The sequence below is a fragment of the Garra rufa genome, chromosome 2, assembly GCF_049309525.1.
Source record: "Garra rufa chromosome 2, GarRuf1.0, whole genome shotgun sequence".
Lineage (NCBI taxonomy): Eukaryota > Metazoa > Chordata > Actinopteri > Cypriniformes > Cyprinidae > Garra > Garra rufa.
In genome coordinates this window covers 39,760,951-39,785,602 of record NC_133362.1, presented here as the reverse complement: position 1 = coordinate 39,785,602, position 24,652 = coordinate 39,760,951, and the positions used below count along the sequence as shown (strand labels likewise).

The following is a 24,652-nucleotide window of genomic DNA, read 5'->3' as shown; positions in this document are numbered from 1 at the left end:
AGTTGTCCTGTTCTCTTATCAGAAGAAACACCCCAAAGCATAATGTTTCCACCTCCATGTTTGATGTGGGGATGGTGTTCTTGGGGTCATAGACAGCATTCCTCCTTCTCAAAACACGGCCAGTTGTGTTGATGCCAAAGAACTCGATTTTGGTCTCATTTGACCACAACACTTTCACCCAGTTCTCCTCTGAGTCATTCAGATGTTCATTGGCAAACTTCGGACGGGCCTGAACATGTGCTTTCTTGAGCAGGGGGACCTTGCGGGCGCTGCAGGATCTCAGTTTTTCACGACGTGGTGTGTTACCAATTATTTTCTTGCTGACTATGGTCCCAGCTGCCCTTGAGATCATTGTGTAGTTCTGGGCTGATTCCTCACTGTTCTCATGATCATTGAAACTCCACGAGGTGAGATCTTGCATGGAGACCCAGACCGATTGACAGTTATTTTGTGTTTCTTCCATTTGCGAATAATCGCACCAACTGTTGTCACTTTCTCACCAAGCTGCTTGGCGATGGTCTTGTTGCCCATTCCAGCCTTGTGTAGCTCTACAATTTTGTCCCTGACATCCTTGGACAGCTCTTTGGTCTTGGCCATGGTGGAGAGTTTGGAATCTGATTGATTGCTTCTGGCTCTCAGGTGTCTTTCATACAGGTAACAAACTGAGATTGTTTGACAGAAGAAAGTCAAACAGGCTTAGAACGAGAGGATGAGTAAATAATTGTACTTATTTTTAATAAAAATTTTGCCTGAACTTACATTTTAATATCAAAATGCAAAAGAAGGTAAACCCATGGTCAAGTTTGAAACATTCATAGGCTCATTATCTCCTGTGGAGGGAAGTGCAATTGTATTTGTAACACAAGCTTTTTTATCTGGATTGCAGTGTGCTGGAGCCATAAGATCCACATTAAGCAGCTAACTAACCCCTGCGGTTGGATTAAATTTAGAGTTGCCGTGGACCCGCTGGTTTCATTTCCTAAAACATTTCTTGAGCATGACTCAAACAGCTGCGTCAGTCAGCGGGAGGCACTATACATTAAGCCGCCTCCCTGCCGGCAAACTGCGAATAGTAATTAAGCTATGGAAGTAGCTAAATGAGGCTTTAACAATCGTGCCAGGCTTATGATGGCATCTTTGTAACTCTGTGTGAGCGAGCGTTTGGCACGCAGAGGTCTTTTGGTACAGATCAAAACGAAAGGTGGGAGTTAAACTTTGATCGTCCTCTTCTTCTCCGCATCTTTTGATCCCTCCCAAACGGCCCGTACACAGGAGAAACCGTTTGAGCTCGGAGGATTTGAAGTGCTCTATACTTCGACTCAAATTGTCATGACACCACACGTTTACACGCCGAACAAAAGATGTCTGTTTTGAGGCAAAGGCAGTCATTAGTGGGTGTCTGTATTGATTTCATTATGTTGTAATACATTTTCTTTTGTAAGTAAAATTGAATTGTACAACACAGCACAACTGATCAATTTAATTGCACAGGAGGCTAAACAGATATTGATCAGCCAAGCATGAGATGTAAAGGCTTTTTTTGCTGTTTCTTTGGCAGACGTTTTATCATAGTTGTGCCTGGCAGATGGCGGATCCTCCAGCATGACAAAATAAAATCAATTGAAGTTTCTTAGTTTCCTTGTGTGACTTTTCCCCTCATTGCGGTATATCACTTCAGCTTTCATTTGCCGTTTTAGGTCTTACTGTGCTGCATGATTCTGAGTTGACCATGGTATTGAATGGTGAATGGTACCGTATAACATTAACAGAACTGCTTTTGCCAGGTGCCTCCAGCATTAGATCAGTACTTCAGTATTTCCCAGAGCCTCTCTTTTTATGTACACTAACTTTTCTTGCAGGGCTGTCAGAAACCTTTTTATTCAGTGGCAGTTCTGGCTGACTGGCAGACTTATTAATGCCAAGAAATCCTAGATATAATGACCCTCCTGCAAAGAACCTTCCCTTTAAAATATAAAGCCAGCTAATATATTTTAAGTTATAAAGACGTATAAAAAAGATTACCTGGAAAATATTGACTTGCTATTAAGTTGACACTGATCTTTTTGGTATCTTATCTTTCGATAGAATATAATATTTTTGCGGATGTTTTGCAAACAATGTTAGAAAATAGTGATAAAGTTTTATTCTTGATATTTACTGGGATTTTTCTTGATAACAAAAACTTAACAATATTTTGCTGAATGCTGTTTCATATGAAAACCCATTTCCGCCACTGAATAAAAGATAAACAATGGTTATTGCAATTTCTGACTTTTTTTTCTCAGACTTTTTTATCAGAATTGTGAGATATAAACTCGCAAATCAAACTTTTTTTCCTCAGAATTGCATGATAGACTCACAATTCTCATATAGTTATAAAGTCAGAATTGCTAGAGACAAACTTGCAATTCTGAGAAATAAACTCTTCTGACTTTGTAACTTGCAGTTGTGAGTTTATATCTCACAAGTCTGATTGTGAGTCAGAATTGTGAGTTTATTTCTCAGAATTGTGTTTGTATCACGCAATTCTGAGAAAAAAAGTCAGAAGTGTATATCACGCAGTTCAAAGAAAATTAGAAATTGTGAGTTCATACCTCACAATTCAGACTTAATAACTTGCAGTTGTGAGTTTATATCACACAATTCTGAGGAAAAAAGTCAGTATTGTGAGTTTATATCTCGCAATTCAGACTTTATAACTTGCGATTACCGGTTTATATCACGCAATTCTCAGAAAAAAGTAAGAATTGTGAGTTTATATCTCGCAATTTTTACTTAATGTCTGACTGTATTTCTCTTATTTTTGTTTATATCATGCAATTCTGAAAAAAAGTTAGAATTGTGAGTTTATGTTACAATTTTGAGAAAAAAAGTCAGAATTGCGAGTTTAAATAACATAATTCTAAGGAAAAAAAGTCAGAAAGTCAGTCTCTCAATATCTTGCAATTCAGACTTTATAACTGGCAATTGTGAGTTTATATCTTACAATTCAGACTTTATAACTCGCAATTAAGCTTACATCACACAAATCTGACTTTATTTCTCGCACCTGTTTATATCATGCAATTCTTAGAAAAAAGTTAGAATTGCGAGTTTATATCACACAATTTTAAGGAAAAAAGTCTGAATTGTGAGTTTATATCATGCAATTCTGAGAAAATAGTCAGTATAGTGCGTTTATATCACGCAATTCTGTGAAAAAAGTCAGTATTGTGAGTTTATATCACGCAATTCTGAGAAAAAAGTCAGTATTGTGAGTTCATATCATGCAATTCTGAGAAAAAAAGTCAGTATTGTGAGTTTATATCTCACAATTCAGACTCTATAACTCGCAATTGTACATTTGTATCATGCAGTTCTGAGAGAAAAATGTCAGAACTGTGAGTTTTTATCACGCAAATCGGAGAAAAAAAGTCAGAATTGTGCATTTGTATCATGCAATTCTGGGAAAAGGAGTAAGAATTGTGAGATAAAAAGTCACAATAACCTTTTTTTATTTTTTGTTAGGTGCGGAAATTGGGCTTCCATTGGTTATGGATAAATAAATTACACTAAAACAGCCAGTAGGTGGCGGCAAGTCCCTGTCTCAAAGAGCGATTCATTGAATCATATGTTCAAACGTTTCATTTTCAAAACGGCTGATTCATTTTGAAAAAAAGTGAATGGCTGCATTTACAAATGGATCATTGAATCATTGGCTCAAATGATTCGTTTAAAAGCAGATTCATTCAGGAACGAAACACAGCTTTGATTGGAACTGTTTTCATTGGTGAAAGAAGAAAAAGGCAATATTGTGTCTAAAATGTAACTCACTCGATATGAACTTGTATAGAAAAAAAAACTCTCACCTCTTAATTACACAGATACAGTGGGTATGGGATTAGAATAGTAAACATATCACCTGTGTGATCAGCAAATCCCCATCATGCTAACAGTTATGCCACAGCTCCAACCTTAGGTAACTCCACAGGAGCTATAACTAGTCTCTTCCCATATGTCTCTCTGTATGTGTGTGTGTGTCTGTCCTGAAAAGTTCACCTCTCAGTATGCTACACTTCTTCATTGCCATGGTAACAACATGTCATCCCTCTGTAGTCTTTATCTTTAATTATTTTTAGACAAATGTGAGCCTTTTTTCCCTCTATAATTCTAATATTTGCTGGCAGCCTGCGAGTCCCCAGGCAGGTCCAGTGTGATTAGTGCGTCCGCTGCCATTTGCATAAGAAAAGTGAGACGGCGTTTGCGCTAGCAGCCCTGGAGGAGGATTAGCAACATTAGCATTCTGCAGTCTGCAGGACGGTGTGTGCGCTCGAGACTTCAGCTGCTACAGGTTGCTACTGTGTGACCTTAACAACTTTCTGTCCAGTTTTTCAAAGTTGAAATATTTTTAGTTTAATATGTGGACACTTGTATCTAGCTGATCACACTGGAGACATTTAGTATGAAGGAATAAATGCAATATGGCTATAAATAATAGGAAACACATATTCACTATTAACTAAGTTTTCCCTGAAAACATTTTAATAGTTAGTAAGGTAGCTGCTAAGTTTAGGTATGAGGGATAAGCAGAATAAGGCATTAATATGTGCTTTATAAGTACTAATAAACAGCCAATATCCCTGAAAGCACACATACATCTTGGAGACGTCTATTTGATGTCTGCATTTACATCTGCAAGATGTAGTTTGCTCATCTGCAATACGTCTATTGGACATTTCATATCAGATGTCAAACAGACATGTCTTTAAGATGTTTATGATTTAGAATGTATGTAAAACTGACATCTGCCAGATGTCTGTACACAGCAGATGCTTTCCAGATCAAGAGATCTTTAAAAGACATCTTGCAGACGTACGTGTTTTATCTGGGATGTTAGTAATATGCGTGCTAAGAAGCAACTACCCTGATAGCACACGTAAATCTCAGAGACGTCTATTTTTTGTCTACATTTACATCTGCAAGACGTAGTTTGCTCATCTGCAATACGTCACTTAGATGTTTCCTATCAGATATCAAATAGACATTTATTAGATTTCAAATAGTCTTTAAGATGTTTATGATTTAGAATGTATGTAAAACTGACATCTAACGGACGTCTGCCAGATGTTTGTACACAGTAGATGTTTTCCAGATCAAGAGATCTTTAACAGACATCTTGCAGGCGTACATGTGCTATCTGGGATGTTAGTAATATTCATGCTAAGAAGCAACTACCCTTAAAGCACACATACATCACAGAGATGTCAATTTGCATTTACATCTGCAAGACGTAGTTTGCTCATCTGCAATACGTCTATTGGATATTTCCAATCAGATTTCAAATAAACATCTATTAGATGTCTTTAAGATGTTTATGGTTTAGAATATATGTAATACTGACATCTTACAGACATCTGCCAGAAGTTTGTACACAGCAGATGCTTTCCAAATCAAGAGATCTTTAACAGACATCTTGCACGTTTGCTATCTGGGTAGGTAATTGTAAGATTTGGACCTAAAATAAAGTGTTACCAGACTGTTCTTACTTTTAGTCTTCACTGAGGGAAGGGAAAGATGAAACACAAAATCACCCTGGGATAGTTCACCCAACAAAATAAAATTTTGGCATCAGTTACTTACAAACCTGTAAGACTTTCTTTCATGTTCAAAAACACAAATAACAATGTATTTCATGAAACCTGAGAAACTTAAAAGAAAGTCCACTAAAGGTGTGACTCACCAAAGCGACATCAAAGAACCGGTGGTGCCAGAAGCTGTCTGTGTTGTCACCTCGCCAAAAATGTTGTTATGTCTGGGCAAAAAAGTTACGCTTGAACATGTCGCAAAGACCGGACAACTAGCACATGCATTCTGCGCCTGTGTAAGAGGAAATAACTCCACACTAGCAGGTGACAGTGTAACAAAACTACAGTAGGACTGTGGTGCTAACATACTATTTGGAAAATTAAAAGCTTAATTCACCCAGAAATGAAAATTCTGTCATTAATTACTCACCCTCATGTCATTCCAAATCTGTAAGACTTTCGTTAATCTTCAAAACACAAATTAAGATATTTTTGTTAATGAAATCTGAGACCAGACTGTGCACATCTTCGTAAACATGTCTGAATATTTCGACCGAGAGGATGACTTGCAATTTTTTTACCTAGCCTTACTTATTTGAACCAAAATATACAGACAATGAACTAAGAGAGATGGACATTCTTGGATTTCATCAAAAATATCTTAATTTATATTATGAAGATGAACAAAGCTCTTACAGATTTGGAAAGACATGAGAGTAAGTAATTAAAGACAGAATTTTCAATTTTAGGTGAACTAACCCTTTAAAGGTATAGTTCAACCAAAAATTAAGATTTACTCACCCTCAGACCATCCAAGATGTAGATGAGTTTGTTTCTTTATTGGAATGAATTTGGACAAATTTAGCATTATATCACTTGTTCACCAATGGATCCTCTGCAGTGAATGGGTGCCATCAGAATAAGAGTCCAAACTGCTGATAAAAATATTACTATAACAAATTCAGTTTCCATTAAAAAAAGAAACAGTATATCTCCTATTGTCCTCCCACATCTAAATCCACCAACATATTTGTTTAGAACAGTTTTTGCTCATAAATAGTACTTAGTAAATAGTACAAATTTCTCTCCGGATTCAGACAAAATGACTTTTTCACTGGAGAAAGCAATATTAGAGGACTCCACCAAAGGTAAATTGTCTTAACGATAGACTTATTTCTTACAAACTTGCAGCTTTTCATTTCATAAGATGTTAATTGATGGACTGGAGTGGTGTGGATTACTTGTGGATTATTGTGATGTTATTATCAGCTGTTTGGACTCTCATTCTGACGGCACCCATTCACTGCAGAGGATTTTTTGGCGAGCAAGTGATTTAATGCTAAATTTCTCCTCTGTTCTAATGGAAAAAAAATCAAACAAACTCATCTACATCTTGAATGAAGTACATTTTCTGCAAATTTTCATTTTACAACTATACCTTAATTCGACACACATTTGTGCTTCCGATTACCATATTTGATGTGCTCGTGTGCATGAAAATTAACCTAAATTAAATCTGTCCAAAGTGATTGTGTCTCTTTAAAAGACTTAGTTAAGAGTTAAGAGTAAGAGTTAAGTCACTTAATTCATATGGATTACTTTTACAATGTCTTTATGAACTTTTTTACATTTTGGACCTTCAATGGAAAGACAAAAATCTCTCAAACTCAATTAAAAATATCTTTGTTTGTGTTTTGAATATAAATAAAGGTCTTAAGGGTTTGAAACAACTTAAGGAGAGAAATTTATGCTGAAATTTGGGGTAAACTAGCTTTTTTTTTACAAGAATTAACTGACATTAATGATATTCAGGGTTAAATTCACTGTCTTTTGTGGCTGTTACTTAATGGTCTCAAATGAACCCCGACAGCTGGCATATTTTCTCTATCTATCCGTACAAAAGCAAATCGGCAGGGAGCAGAACGTCTGTGATGTGAATTTTCTTCTCTTCAATTTGATAAGCTTGTTTTGTACTACATGCACTCAGCCGCTATCTTCCTTTATATCTACATTCATCTTTAGAGATCACTCCAGTTCACATTTTGTGATTTAAAGTTCCACTCTACTTAGGTGTACGAAGACGTCCAAGGATGTGTGTGTGTGTGAGTGCCATCACATGCAGATTAGAGTAGTCATTAGTCTCCTAAGGGATAATTGGTGTGTAGCAGGAATCTTTGGTCCAAAGCAAAACGTTTCCCCACAAAAGGGACCACATCATTACACCACGCTTGTTAGAGGAGAGGATTGGACTGCCACTTCGGGGTCGGGCCCCTGCCTAAGCTCACGCACATTCATCTTCACTCATTTGCCGTCCATAATTATTCTGTGTGGATTTAACAGCAAGTTGTTTCCACGGAGCTGGAATACGATGTACCTCTTTGGCTCTGTTCCCCATTAAGGTGCTTCTCCTCTCCTCCTGGAGATTACGCGGCTCAAATGAAAGGCCTCTCCTCTCAGAGCGTGACCCTGAGGTGGCTGTTGGGTGCGTGTCGGCATCGTAAGTGGTGGGCCTCCCTGTAAAAGCAGTGCTCATTAGCGTTTGTGTATGCCCGGGTACGGGATATGGGGCGTAATGTATGATAAAATATGCATTTCCTGTTGCATTTTGATGAGGAACGCCCAGCTAAAATGACCAGCATATGTTGTGCTTTGGATGCTGGTGCAGAGTTGCCAGGTCTAAGGTAAAGTCAACCAATTTCACCAGCTATGTTTTGCTGTGTTGTTACCTGAATGAGCTGTGTATTTTTTGTTTAGTGATAGTTGTTCATGAGTCCCTTGTTTGTCCTGAACAGTTAAACTGCCCACTTTTCTTCAGAAAAATCCATTTGGTCCCACAAATAAAAAAAAAATTTCAGGATTTTTGTGTATTTGAACCCTTTCCAACAATGAGGTGTTTCATTTTAAGATCTATCTTTTCACACTGAGGACAACTGAACCTACAAAATGTTCAAATTCTCACTGATGCTCCAGAAGAAAAAACAATGCATTAAGAGCCAGTGGTGTAAACTTTTGAACAGAATGAAGATGTGTACATTTTTCTTATGTTGCCTAAATATAATATTTTTTTCATTTAGTACTGGCCTTCAGAAGCTACAAAAGATGTTTCCCAGAAGACAAAATAAGTTAAATTTCCCCTTTACTTCAAATTAAAAAAAGTTTCTTCCCCGGCTGTTAATGTTTCATGTTTCTTTCTGGAGCATCAGTGAGTGTTTGAACCTTCTGTAATAGTTGCATTTGAGTCCCTCTATTGTCCTCAGTGTGAAAAGATGATCTCAAAATCATACAGTCATTGTTGGAAAGGGTTCAAAAACACAAAAAATGCTGAAAAACCAAAGAATTTGTGGGACCTGAAGTTTTTTTTTTTTGAAGAAAAGCAGGCATTTGAACAGTTTAGGACAAACAAGGGATTCATGAACAATTATCACTAAACAAAAAAAATAATAAGAAGAAGAAGCACAACTGTGGATCATTCAGGTAACAACACAGTATTAAGAATCAAGTGTATGTAAACTTTTGAACGGGGTAATTTTTATAAATTCAACAATTATTATGTAAAGGTCTTTTAAAAGAATTAACATTTTGCAGATTCAGCAAGGTGTATTTAAACTTTTGACCTCAAATGTATGTCGTTATTGGTACGCATTTTGCATCTTGCGAAAAAGTTCCCACAGATGCGTATTCGTCATGAGATCAGTTTAATGATTCTGAAAATGTGGTTTAACCATCAAATAAAATGTAAAAACATCTACTTCATCACTTGAATACATGTGAGTTTGCACATCTAAACTATTATTTTTAAGGTTTTAAATTACTCCCCCCCCCCCCCCCCAATATTATTTATTAATTAATTAAAATTAATTCAGCCTAAAGTAACCTACCTAAGTTTTTTTTTTTTTTTTTTTTTTTCTCAGATCAGATAGATTTTTTTTTTTTTTTTTTTTACTTTTTGACCCTGACCCTGACACTGTCATGCAGGTCTGTAGTGTTCCACTCTATCTATTGTTTCCTGTTGTTGTTTTTTGTCCTCCATGCATGTTTTTGACTTTAACAAAACTGCTTCATTGCTTTTTTTCTAATCAATAATAATAAAAGATTATGCCAAACTACCTAATAAGATTTTATTTTTGGGGCTTTCATCCTTTTAATGGCTTAAGAGGCTTTTTTGCTTCATTACGATATAAGGGAATTTACATAACCCTGACATTTTTGACTTCATGCCCACAACAATGAATAAAAATGAATTTCAGTTCAGAAATTATAAATGTCAAGTGGTGTATTTATGTCATTGTCAATTGCCTTCTTGAAGAAATGAATAGATTTAGACCAAAAAACGACTAGTGTCATTTCATTGACCTGAATAACAAAGCTGTATTTGTTAGACTTCACCAATTAGACAAAAAACCAATACTATTTTACGATATAACATTGAGCAGGATGGGATTTTACACTCATTTCACAACCAAAAGTAAAGATTTTTTGCAAACATTGCATTCATATATACCTATTTAAACCAGGAACGGAAATTAATCTAGTTTGTATGGGTTTTACATCATCAGGTGAACAAAATAACCTCACAAGCCATGGGATTTAAGAATGTTTATGAGAGCTTATGACAGCGTTTGCATTTGCAGATCATAGTCAGGGCTTCCGCAATGAAGATGTTGCTAGATTGCAAAAATTAAGCAAACACAGGGCAAAAAAATAAACCTATATAAAAAAAATAATCCTTGATATCTGGCAACCGCACACATAATAGCTCACATATTAGAGGTGTGTACAGTAGCCTGCAATAATATTTTGTCTCCTTTTTTTGATGAAAATAAAAAGAGATTTTGGTAAAATGTAAAAAATGTTAAATACGTTTCAGTTTAGCCTTTTATCGTCAATAAATTGCATGTTGGTATAGTCACAGTTATCATTTATTGACCTTCTTGTAATCTCGTCAATGTCTCATTTTAGTCATGGAAAAAAAAGCTTGCCAATTAACAGTTTTAGTTAACGAAATTAACACAATTTTTTACTCACTCGTTTGTCCATGCAATGAAAGTCAGTGGGGTCCAATGTTATGTGCTTTTATGTTTCATTAAAAAGATCATTTAGTGCATAAGTTCAAGGTGAACTACTTGTCTCCTTTTGACAACTGTTTCAGCCCATGCTAACTCTGTATTGTATTACTTTTTCTTTTTTCTTTCTTTGTCTCCAGCCGGCTGTCCTGATTCACTCATCAAAGAGGTTCATCATTTCCGAGTCCTGGGAGATGAGCAGGTAGGTTTGGACTTACACACATGCACACACACACCTTAAGCAACCTTCCCTGTCCTGACCACGGCTCATGAGAAATCCAAGTTCATCCTGATTATCAGATCGTCACATGCGAGAGGCTCTTAATTGGCCCATCTGCTGTTCCCCCATGCCATTCACTAAACCCTTCACTCGCATCGAACCTCTCCTCTGTACCGTCACACCAGCCATCAGTGGGGAAAGGAATTGCAGTGCGGAAAGGAATCCTCTCAACGTGTTACCTCCTAAGTTTTTGTCTTTGAATTTTCACACCAATTGGAGCTGTTATGTGACACCTTAGCAAAGCACCATTAGGGATGTTTCTGTCGTTATGCTTCTGAACATGTTGTTATGGCAAGTGGCCTCTCCTGACATCTGTGTGCATCTTGTTTGCCTCACTCTCTCTTGTCCTGATGGGACAGTCAGCTTGTGGGCCAGATGTCAAAACCAAATTTACCCTGGATGCACACTGGGTTATTTTTATACTGATATATTTGGCATATAAATGTAATGTCACATCATCAGGTGAAAAAAAAAAAAAGATTTGTTATGATGTTTATTATATCGTGGGGTTTACATTCCAAGCAGAATTTCAGAATTTTATCTTACTTTTTGGCCATGTAAATATCAGCAAGTGCAACAAATGGCATATTTTAGACCTCCAAATAAAACTGAGGTTTTTTCATCCCTCCTTAAAGTATGAACTCTACTACAGTTGGGGAAAAAAATTATTTGATCCCCTGCTGATTTTGTAAATTTGCCCAGTGATAAAGAAATTATCAGTCTATAATTTGAATGGTAGGTTTATTTTAACAGTGAGGGACAGAATAACCATAGATATATATACGTAGATGCCTCATTAGCGACTGTTTCTATGGGCCTTTATACGTAAGCCATCCACCATTTTGCTGCGGTCCACTCGACGTCATTCACCCATAGATCTAAGTAAATCACCATAGTAATCACTGAATATTCGAAATGCCACAGTCCTGCACAGCCGTTGGTCTGCGAACCTACAGTATGGTGAATGACGTCAAGTGGACCGTTCCAAAATGGCGGACGCATCTACGTGCTTGGAGCGGTCCAATGGGGTATCTACGTATATATATCTATGAGAATAACAACAAAAAATACAGAAAAACACATTTCAAAAAGTTATAAATTGATTTTCATTTTAATGAGATATCAATCAGCAAGATTTCTGGCTCCCAGATGTCTTTTATACAGGTAACAAGCTAAGATTAGGAGCACTCTCTTAAAGGAGTGCTCCTAATCTCAGCTTGTTACCTGTATAAAAGACACCTGTTCACAGAAGCAATCAATCAATCAAATTCCAAACTCTCCACCATGGCCAAGACCAAAGAGCTGTCAGGGACAAGATTGTAGACCTACACAAGGCTGGAATGGAACCTTTATGACTTGGTGAGGATCTGCAAAGAGGAGTGGGACAAAATTCCCTCCTGAGATGTGTGCAAACCTGGTGGCCAACTACAAGAAACTTCTGACCTTTGTGATTGCCAACTAGGGTTTTGCCACCAAGTCATGTTTTGCGAAACGGTCACCTATTTCACTCATTAAAATGCAAATCAATCAACTTTTTTGAAATGCGTTTTTCTGGATTTTTTTTCTTATTATTCTGTCTCTTACTGTTCAAATAAACCTACCATTAAAATTATAGACTGATCATTTCTTTGTCAGTGGGCAAATGTACAAAATCAGCAGGGGATCAAATAATTATTTTCCCCACTGTAAGCTGTTTGCTTGTAATACATGAGACATCCGGTTCATAAGCCACTGTAGGGAAATTACAAGAAGAATAACGACGTGCAGTAAACAGTAAAACTGTTTGCACTACAAACCAGTGTGCTCAAAATTAAGATAATACTTTAAAACAATATGGTAAGACACCAGTTTGCAATATCAAGCAGCAGAGTGAGCTGTTTAGTACAGATAAAAATAGCTGGACACGGATAAGACCGAAAGCGAGGCATAAATTTACAACTGGCCACGGCTGCTCTTACAGGAAAATAAGGTGGATAGTTTACTGTATTAGTTGGGAGAGATTTTCCTTGAGAAAATCAAACTATCTGTATCGGCAGATATCATTATGAATAATCAGCTATTGGTAAGTTCAGATAAGCACAATTATGTACAATTTGCACAATAGCTAAATGCACATGGCTTATTAAGTTGATTCTCACTGAAACTGTCAAAACCTTCACAACATGATCCATTCAGTTATCAAAATGTGTCAGACATGTGTGTTTATTCCATAAATGTCTAACATGGAATGGTTGTAATGTCTGATAAGTTGGCAAATGACTTGCCATTAGGGTTGCAATGGGGTGAAAAGTAACCGGTAAATTTCCTGAAACTTTCTAAAATTGTTGAAATTTACCAAAAATGTTCTGCCTCTTTGCAACCCTACTTGCCATTGTAATAGAAAAGGGGAATCACAATCTTGTCAATAAATCAAGTTTGGAAGCATATATAAGGAGTTTGCTCAGGACAGTCACTACCGTTTTTCAAGGAAGAACGTCACAACCCTAAACAGCAGCAGCTACAGCAGTAATATATAAATACAATCATATTTGTACAGTACATTTATCTGTACAAATGTGTTAGGTGTAAACTGAAAACACCTTGTTGTGAAAGAGCAGTGTAAGAATATGTGTAGTGACAGTGGTGTTGGGGAGGACAATAAAGTGTGTAAAATAAGCAATGGTGAACTTTCAGTTGACATGTAATACATTTTTACAAAAAGAAATGTACTGTATAAATAACAGTGTTCATTTTATTTTTGTGTGCTACAGTATTGACTTTTCCCAATACGTTTTGTACCTTGTATAGTATAGAAAGAGGTCTGTCAACAAAAAAGTAGCATGTAACAAAATGAAATTGGCATATAACACAAAATGAAATGAAATTTGCATATAACAAATACTTCCATGATGAAAAAACATCTAAACATTCGGACCAGTGTGGCTCACACAATGGCAAAAACACTTTTTATTTTGGGGGCACTGGCCCACTGACACAGTAGTTAGGTTTTGAAGCATGAATGAAATGTTTTGGCTGAATTACTACATTTTGCAGACATGCAATAGAGTTCTGATATTTCAGAAAACAGTTGTGACAATTGCACTTACAGTTTAGGGAATGTTTAAAAAAAAAGTGCCAAAACAGTTGAGAAAACTGTAAATGGAAAGGCTTACAGAAAAAAATGTTTGCCTTTGTGTTCTGTGTTGAGTATTGTCTTAAAAACATCAGTCTTTTTTGGTTCATATACTGTATTTCTGCATTGAAAAATAAGGTGGATACAACGAACCCTTTCATTTGACACAGTGGAGGTTAAATTGAACAACAACACAATTATATTCTATGCTGTTTATTTTCAGATATAATATTCACACTCAAGGAAAAGCGTTGTTTCCAACTCAACTGCACATAGGTAGTTTTCATATAAACTTGTCTTCATGACAGATTTATTCAAACATATGTAATTAACAGTAATTAAACTCCCTGTAGTGTTTTTATAGCTAACTAATGAACTGTAAACAGTGGATAATTTTCCTGAGGTAAATGCAACATGAAGTGACATATTGTTCACAAGCTGTTTATTTGACATTTTTCTTTCGGTTGAAAGATTATATGAGGCATGACACATTTGAGTAAGTTGTAGTGTATCTTTTAACACACCTTCTAATGTACATTGATGTTTATTTCACACTGTAACTTGTATTAAAGTGGAAGAGTCTCACACTCCCTGCCACATTTAAGGGTGTGTTTGCACTTGTAGTTTGGTTTGTGTCGTTTATTTGTTCCAGACCAAAAAGGGAAATTATACATTTGGTCCTGGTCCGCCTAGCGTTCATACTGGCATTTTTGCCAGCAAACCTAAAGATATCGAACCTAAAGGCATAGTGATACGTTTACAACCTGATTTTTCAGGTTGAATGACGTATATTTCGTGACGGAACTCACCAAACATTTCAAACAAAAGGAAGAGGTGTATTCGACTTAAAGCGGCGCTGCAGGTGTATATGACATTCAAGTACCCATTCACTGTTCAGTCTGCTGATCGCCGCTTTAAATCGAATACACGCAATGCTTGGCTAGTCTGCTAGACTGTTGCGTGCATATGATTTTATTTTTACCACCTGTGAACTCACAAAGAGCTCATAAAAAACACTTTGCCTCCTCGTTGCTCCACATTTGCTCCATAATATACCCCTTGTTCCCTTCGTGAAGTCTTGTTGCATAGCATCGCATCTTGTCATTACTTCCTGTTTTTGGTTCGTTTAAAAGTGTTTGGTCTGTGTCCCGTTCATGTTTAATTCGAACCGCACCAGAGTTTGTTTGGAAGAGGGCCGAGACCAATCTTTTTAGCAGTCTCGGTCCGCTTTTTTGGTGCGCACCAGGTTTTGGATTGGCAGCGTTCACACTTACCCAAATGAAACGTACTAACAGAGCAATCGCACCAGAGTTTGTTTTAATCGAACCAAACATGACAAGTGTGAACACACCCTTAGAGCGTTAAAACTGCATTTATTGTTTGAATTTTGTCAGAAAATGTACAGGATTTGTTTCTTATCAGAAGTAACAAAACACAAAGCTCTTTGTAATATTTGGATTGGAGGTGCATCACAATAATGTTCAGTGAGGGGAAAACTGCAGACCTGGCAACCTTGCCTTGAACTAAAGACAGTTCAAATAGAACCCGTGTTTAAGGGATAGTTCATCCAAAAATGAAAATTACCCCATGATTTACTTACCCTCAAGCCATTCTAGGTGTATATGACTTTCTTCTTTCAGAAAAGTGCATTCATCCATCATAAAAAGTGTTCCACAATGTTCCAGAGGGTTAATAAAGAGAGATTATGGTTTATATAGCTTTAAATATTGATTTTTATTTTTTTTTTTTTTCATACAAAAAAGCATTAATTCACTTCAGAAGGCCTTTATTAACCCCCGGAGCCATGTGGAGTACTTTTTATGATGGATGGATGCACTTTATTGGACTTCAAAATCTTAACAGCCATTGGAAGAGCCAGGACATTTTTTAATATAAATCCGATTGTATTTGTCTGAAAGAACAAAGTCACATACACCTAGGATGGCTTAAGGGTGAAAAAATCCTGGGGTGATTTTTATTTGTGGGTGAACTATCCCTTTAACAATGTTGCTTTAATGTATTATTATTGCTTTAACCTGTACAGCCCTAATTTCAACACAAGAAACATTTTCATTATGCAAGTTGCTGTCTGACATGCTTTTCCGCCACAGTTTGAGTGACAAATAATTGGCCCTAATCATCATCAGTTTTTAAACAATCGGCTGATGACCAGTAGTGCAGATAATTGCTTTTATTGGCTGATACATTGGTTCATCCCTACTTACTTTATATAAAATTGTATCCTTATTCAGTGTTTGAACTTGGATTTGACTTTTTGTGAAAATCTTTAACACACTAAAAGGGATAGTCTGACTGAAAATAAAAGAAATCCGGCCATCATTTGCATGTTGTTTTAAAATGGTATGACATTTTTTCTTCTGTGGATCATAAAATAAGATATTTTGAGAAATGTCATACAGGTTTGGAACGACATGAAGGTGAGCAGGTGTTGGGTCAGCTATCCCTTTTTAACATTTCCAGGCTGTTTTTAGTCTCAGTCCATCTCTGTTTTCCAGTATGAGCGCTACCAGCAATATGCAGCGGAGGAGTGTGTTCTTCAGATGGGAGGAGTCCTGTGTCCCGCTCCAGGATGTGGTGCTGGTCTTCTTCCTGTGGACGAAGGCAGGAGAGTCTGCTGTGAGTTAGGGAATGGACTCGGCTGTGGGGTAAGACAGCTTTTACTATAATGTGCAGAGACTGCTATCAGTAAGCCATTTGTAGGTCAATTTCCTTAAATAGCATTAACACTGTTACTCTTAAAACACTGAAATGGTAAACTCTGTTTGTTTGTGTATCCCCACCAACCGGAAAAGCCATTATTTCTGTTATTATTGCATTTTATGTCACTAGTGGTGCAGCAATTACACACTTCACCTTTAATATGTGTTGGGTTGCATGTAATTAAGAAGCATGGACTAGCCTATATAAAACAATGGTTTGTAACAGTCTGACATGACAACCATCAGCAATTTTACAAACCTTTGACCGAGTATATCCCAGTTTGGGATGGCATTCATGTGTGAGACAACTGTTTTTCTTCCCTGCCCTCTATCGCTTGCATACTCCACTCATCCAATCACGCACGATTAAGATGTAATTACCACACAATTTGCATGATGTTTTCTAATTAGCCAGTCGATTAAAGATTAGGGTGCAGTTCAGCTGCCATTAGCGCTGACTGATTGCATGTTTGCAAACACAAACATCATCATTCCAGTGGGACGAAACCCCATATCTGTGCTTCTGTCTGTCTCTGTCAAAGGTGCAGCATCCATCACAGAGTGCTGCCCGAAAGCCCTTTGTTGTCACGGACAGTGGTTTTGAACTGTAGACGGCCATTAGACCTAGATGTATTTGCCAGAGAATTAATTTGATTAATTACATTGGTTTTGTATGTTTCACACAAAGCTGGGTTTTAGTAACAAGATTTCAAAACAAAGCAAAACAAGAGCACCGTCACACTTATGCTTTTTCTCAAAGCAACTGCATTTTACAAACTTTCAAAGAAAAATAAAATATAAAAATGAACAAAGCTACACTTCATGTACCAGTACCTATGTATGCTAATGAGATCCCATGCAATCACATTGATATAGTTTTAGCTATGGACAGTGGTTTTGAGCTGTAGATTACACAATTAGGCATTAGACAAAGATGTATTTAATTTATTCAGTTAATTCATATTTTGTTTAAAGGTCCTGTATGTATTTTTTTTATCTTTCTCCGAAAAACAAAGCTATGGCTTTGGCATTTGGTTCTGTGTCAGAATGTCTGTTTTTGTTTTGATCTGTGTGATTTCACTCACTGCCAGTATACCCCAAAATATTTCAACACCCAGGGTTGCCAGTTGCTGGAAAACAGCATATTGCAACCATGAAAGCCACTAACAAACTGGGTCATAGATGGCAGATTCTACCTGACCTAAAAAACCTCAGCATCTATCTAAAAAGCTCTATGACCAGAGGAATACTAAAACACTGATAAATGAACTCATCAACTTACAGTGTGAGGCTCATCAGCTTCTATTGTCAGTTGTGCTTGTTCCTGTTGCATGCCCTTAATCTGGCAACCAATATTTTATTTTTCTTATCAGACATGTGAGATATAATCTCGAAATTCTGAGAATGAAATCAGAATTTTGAAATATAAACACAAATGTAGCGGTAGACTTCAGAAGATGCTTTTGCTAAACCATTAGATGCCATTAGATAACAAGGCATTTAAAAGTTACTTAAGTTTACTTGAGTTAAAAAGTTTACATACGCTTGATTCCTGATGTTTTTAGTTTAGTGACATATTTCTTTGTTAAACTGCTCACTGTTCTTCAGAAAAATACTTCAGCTCTGACAAATTCTTTGGTTTTTCAGCATTTTTGTGCATTTTAAACCCTTTCCAACAATAACTGTATGATTTTGAGATCTTTTTACATGGAGGACAACTGAGGGACTCATATGCAACTATTACAGAAGGTTCAAACACTCACTGATGCTTCAGAAGGAAAAATTATGCATTAAGAGCCGGTGGGGTAAACTTTTGAACAGAAGAATGAAGATATGTACATTTTTCTTATTTTGTCTTAATATCTTTCTTTTTTTCTTTTTTTTTTTTTTTTTTTTTCATTTAGTACTGCCCTTTAGAAGCTACAGAAAATTAATGTATCTTAATGCATTGTGTTTCTTTCTGGAGCATCAGTGAGTGTTTGAACCTTCTGTAATAGTTACATATGAGTCCCTCAGTTGTCCTCAGTGGGAAAAGATGGATCTCAAAATCATACAGTCATTGTTAGAAAGGGTTCAAATACACAAAAATGCTTAAAAAAACTGGAATTTGTTGGACCTGAAGGATTTTTCTGAAGAGCAGCGGGCAGTTAAACTGTTCAGGACAAACAAGGGACTCATGAACAACTATCACTAAACAAAAAAAAAAACACAGCTGTAAATTTTGGTAAAGTAATTATCATTTTTGCGAGGTGTGTGTAAACTTTTGACTTAAACTGTATTAATACATAACACAAACCAACACACCTTAAGTTTATCCAGTTTCTTTAGGAATTCAAATTTAGGCAACTTTTACAACTAAATGCTGCACAATGTTGTAGCATATTGTAACTCATTGATTTTTATTGTGAGTGACGACATGTACACTGTTCTGAGATGGTGGACCCTTTAATGTGTCCAAAGTGGTCGAATGTGGCATCTTCCTATACATATCTATGGCTATACATAGCCACCATATTGGAATGGTCAAATTCGATCTGTGAATGTGGGATCTACCTATACATATCTATGGTCTACCTGATCTCATGATGAAAATGTACCAGTGGTAACTTTTTTCCAAGACGTTCCATACATACCAATAAGTACATATCACTGCAGTTTCCAACAGAAATGAACACTAAAGATGGTGAAACAGTGAGCACTTGTAATTGTTTTTGTACCATGTTATAATTACAGCTCCAGATGTTTCACTTTACAGATGTAACAAGCTTGCTCGGTAGCTCAGTCTGCACAAAAATTTACTTAGTATGCGGAATCCTTGGGGACAAATCCTTTAAAAAACACGACTCACGATGAAAGAGCTGAAAGATGAGAGATCGAAAAACAAGCTAACACGGCATGTTTGCGATTGCGTTTAACATTACATTCGCTTTTGTTCATATTATCGAGTAGGTTTAGATGTAGTGCAGATGGTACGTTATTTTAAAAAATCATGGAGCGACTCAGCGGACATTTCAAGTTAGAACTGCAGTGACACAAACAAAACCAACGTTAAATAAAACGTACCATATGTACGTTCATCTGTATCGGGGGAAAAAAAACGAACACTGTTTTAGTGCCACTTAGTGAACATTGAATATGTCACGAAACATACATGGTATTTTGTGTCTTGCGAAAAAGTTCCCAGAGGTACGTTTTTGTCATGAGACCAGGTTGTCTATGGTGGACAAGCTACAGTGGTGTGAAAAAGTGTTGGCCCCCTTCCTGATTTTTTTTTTTTTTTTTTTTTTGCATGTTTGTCACACTTTAATGATTCAGATCATCAAACTAATTTAAATATTAATCAAACATAACACAAGTAAACAAAACATGCAGTTTTTGAATTAAGTTTTTTTTTTATTATGAAGGGAAAACAACATCCAAACCCACATGGCCCTGTGTGAAAAATAGTTTGCCCCCTAAACTGGTTGGGCCACCCTTAGCAGCAACAACTGCAATCAAGCGTTTGCGATAACTTGCAATGAGTCTGTTACAGCGCTGTGCAGGAATTTTGGCCCACTCATCTTGGCAGAATTGTTGTAATTGAACCACATTGGAGGGTTTTCGAGCGTAAACCGCCTTTTTAAGGTCATGCCACAGCATCTCAATAGGATTCAGGTCAGGACTTTGACTAGGCCACTCCAAAGTCTTCATTTTGTTTTTCTTCAGCCATTCAGAGGTGGATTTGCTGGTGTTTTAGATCATTTGGATCCTGCTGCAGAACCCAAGTTCGCTTCAGCTTGAGGTCACAAACAGATGGCCGGACATTGTCCTTCAGGATTTTTTGGTAGACAGCAGAATTCATAGTTCCATTTATCACAGCAAGTCTTCCAGGTCCAGAAGCAGCAAAACAGCCCCAGACCATCACACCACCACCACCACCATATTTGACTTCTGAAATGCTGTGTTACTTTTACGCCAGATGTAATGGGACACACGACTTCCAAAAAGTTCAACTTTTGTCTCGTCAGTCCACAGAGTATTTTCCCAAAAGTCTTGGGGATCATCAAGATGTGTTCTGGCAAAACTGAGACGAGCCTTTATGTTCTTTTTGCTCAGCAGCGGTTTTCGTCTTGGAACTCTGCAATGCAGGCCATTTTTGCCCAGTCTCTTTCTCATGGTGGAGTCATGAACACTGACCTTAACTGAGGCAAGAGAGGCCTGCAGTTCTTTAGATGTTGTTGTGGGGTCTTTTGTGACCTCTTGGATGAGTCGTCGCTGCGCTCTTGAGGTAATTTTGGTCGGCTGGCAACTCCTGTTCAATGTTTTCGCCATTTGTGGATAACGGCTCTCACTGTGGTTCGCTGGAGTCCCAAAGCTTTAGAAATGGCTTTATAACCTTTTCCAGACTGATAGATCTCACTTACTTTCTTTCTCATTTGTTCCTGAATATCTTTGGATCTCAACATGTTGTGTAGCTTTTGAGGAACATTTGGTCTACTTCACTTTGTCAGGCAGGTCTTATTTAAGTGATTTCTTGATTGTGAACAGGTGTGGCAGTAATCAGGCCTGGGTGTGTCTAGAGAAACTGAACTCCATAAACCACAGTTATGATTCAGCACTTTTTCACACAGGGCCATGTAGGTTTGGATTTTTTTCCCTTTATAAAAAAAACCCTTCATTTAAAAACTGCATGTTGTGTTTACTTGTGTTATCATTGATTAATATTTAAATTAGTTTGATGATCTGAAACATTAAAGTGTGACAAACATGCAAAAAAATAAAAAATCAGGAAGGGGCCAACACTTTTTCACACCACTGTATATATTATAATGTCTTCTGATGCGTTTTTGATAATAAGATCACATTGGCTAATGGTTATGCACCAGTGTACTTTTAGCTTTGATTCATAATCCGTCACTCTTGTTAGTGGAGTGTATTTGTGTGTTTGTTCATAAGTTGTGAATTTCAAGAGCTCGTCCCTTATCGTCTAACCATACTGACTTTTACAGTATCAGTTTGAGTGCAGTGTGAGAGAGTGACAGTGACGGCGTGGTCAGCAGCGCGTCTGTGAGCCCCAGATAAAGGCTTTATTGGAGTTGGCGTTAATGAACCGTTGGCACCAGCACACACACATATACCAACGATGGCACATAAAAACACAGACACAAAAAAGCGGGCAGTTTTTACACGCTCTGGACCTGAGGGACACCTCGCAACCTACCTGTCCTACTTCGCTTACAGAAAAATCAATATATCCCCTCTCTATATCTCCTCTACCATTTTATACAGCCTTCCTCTCTTTTGTTTGGGGGTTTAGGGGCCCTGTATCAGCAGTGTGTGTTGAATACTAGAGTTGATCTCGCTGTAAGCCGCTGGCAATAGAGCAATTTCTGTTTTTTTTTTTTTTTTTTTTGCATGTATGATTTCAGGAGGGTTTGTTGCTGTGGTTAGTGTGTACAATATGTGTTAAACTATAAGCTTTCAGCATCATGAGAAGCAAGATTAGCTCACCGGTCTCTAGTGATAGAGAAAAATCTGGCAACCTTTGCGATTGTGATGTAAGTGCCATGCTGTAGTAATTGAGTTACTGGAAAAACTGTATGATTTTTATTTTTATTTTTTCTGAAGTTGAAGATAAAAAAAAAATTATGGGAGTATGTTTTACAAGAAAATAATATTTTCAGTCTTTTTGCTTATGAATTTTACATTTAATTAAATTTTTACTTGCTTTTTTGTCTTTTTGTGTGTATGTGCACTCAATTTGTTTCTGTGAACTAAATGTATGTATTTATTTATTTATTTATTTATTTATTTTCATATTTGAAATAAGTCTTTTGTGCTCACCAAGGCTGCATTTACTTGATAATTTATCATTAAAATAAAATAAAATCCAGTCTGAAGTCTGGAATAAAAAGTTATTTTATGTATGTATGTATGCATTTATTCATTCATTCATTCATTTAGTTACTTATTTATTTCCCCTATTTTTTAGGTCTTTTATGCTCACCAAGGCTGCATTTACTTAATAATCCAGAAGTAAAATAAGATATAATAAAGTAAAATAAAATAAAATCTGAAATAAAGATTTTATTTATTTATTTATTTATTTATTCATGTATGTATGTATGTATGTATGTATTTTCATTTTTAAAAGTAGTCTTTTTATGCCCTCCAAGGCTGCATTTATTTAATAATATATTATTAAAATAAAATAAAATAAATAAATAAAATGCATTCACATAATTTTTATATATATATATATATATATATATATATATATATATATATATATATATATATATATATATGGAATTTATTATATACTGGAATTATTTATATATATATATATATATATATATATATATATATATATATATATATATATATAATAAAATAAATTCCAGTCAGTATTTTATTTTGTTTTTTTGTTTTGTTTTTTTGTTTTATTATTTTCATATTTTTAAAAATAAGTATTTTATGCTCACCAAGGCTGTATTTACTTGATAATCCAGCAGTAAAAAAAATATTTAAAAAAAAAATAATTAAATACCAGTGAGAATTCTGAAATAAATATTTGTATTTATTTACTGAAATAAGTCTTTTATCATTAAAAATTAATAAAGAAATAAAGAAATAAAATGCATTTACTTGATAATAAAATAAAATAAAATAATTAAATTAAATTAAATTAAATTAAATTAAATTAAATTAAATTAAATTAAATATACCACTCAGAAGCTTTGTTTGTTTGTTTATTTATTTAAAATATTTAAAAATGTATTAACATATTTTAAAAAAAAACTGAAAAAATATTCATAAAGATAAAAATATTAATAAAGTATTTCTTTAATGCAACAAATCGACATTTTCATTTCTGAGGTATCATTTGTCACTGAAGACTGGAGTAATGATGCTGAAAATACCAGGAAAATAGTATTAATTTTAAATAGTAATAATAATAATAAAAAAATACATAAAAAATAAAATGTGCAAATGTGCAGTGTCAATGTGCATGTGTCAGTGGTTTCCCCTAGGAATCTAGCATTATTTCCTAATTTAAAGGAAAGTAAAATTAAATAAATATATACATGCATTCATTAACTGAAAAGATATGAAATTATTTAAAATGTCTAAAATTAAATAGTGAATTTGTCTAGTTTATTTTAAAAAATATAATTAAAAAAATAATAATTAAATTAAATCAAATTTGTGGTAGACAAGCAATATTTTCTGGAGGTTGAGTATCATCTTTTACTCCTCTTTTCAACTTTGTCGGAAAATAACAAAACCTTGACTTCACGTTTCAAAGTTGCAAGCCCTATTTTGTGCCCTAATTGTGGTAAATGTCAGGTAACTAGATGAAACGTGCTTTTGAAAAACAGCATGTTTATGGGTGGTTTGCGAAGTGAGAAGCCGTTCCGTACAATCTGTCTGTTCTGTCATTGTGTCTGTGGTTCTGTTCTTTCTCTGGCGCTGTGTTTAGAGCTGTTCTGAGGGCTGGGGACAGTGAGCCAGGTGTCAGAAAGATGCTATTATTGCCTTGAAGCCGTACATTTGGGTCAGGGCTGTGAGCGTGTGTTTGTGTGAGAGAGAGATCAGTCTGGCAGATGATCAGAGAAGTCTCTCTCTCTAAGAGCTCTTTCAGCGTTTCACTCTGACGTTCTTATTTAACACACATCAGACTGCCACTGTCAGATCCTGTCTAAGTCTACACACACACACACACACACTCGCAAACAGAGTTGACTGCATTTATAAATGCTGGAGCACAGATCAAAGCGTCCTATAGCACAGTGCCCACAATGCTTTGTTCGTGTGCAGCATGTATAAGTCACAACATCTATGAGAAAATGTTCTCTGTAAATCTGTTATGTAGTAATTGCAACTTTTGCATTAGGTATTTCTGTATTTCTGTACATATATCTACTACAAAT

General features: G+C 35.9%; 1 protein-coding gene across 1 annotated transcript in view; it reads left to right on the top strand.

Moving 5' to 3' along the window:
* The window catches only part of LOC141325947 (E3 ubiquitin-protein ligase parkin-like), a 63,744-nt gene extending 46,394 nt beyond the window's left edge, over positions 1-17,350 (top strand). The window contains exons 4-6 of the mRNA XM_073834666.1: positions 10,768-10,829; positions 16,536-16,685; positions 17,282-17,350. Of these exons, the coding sequence (XP_073690767.1) occupies positions 10,768-10,829; positions 16,536-16,685; positions 17,282-17,350 (281 nt within the window). The remainder of the gene's footprint in view (positions 1-10,767; positions 10,830-16,535; positions 16,686-17,281) is intronic.
* Positions 17,351-24,652: the final 7,302 nt, after the last annotated feature.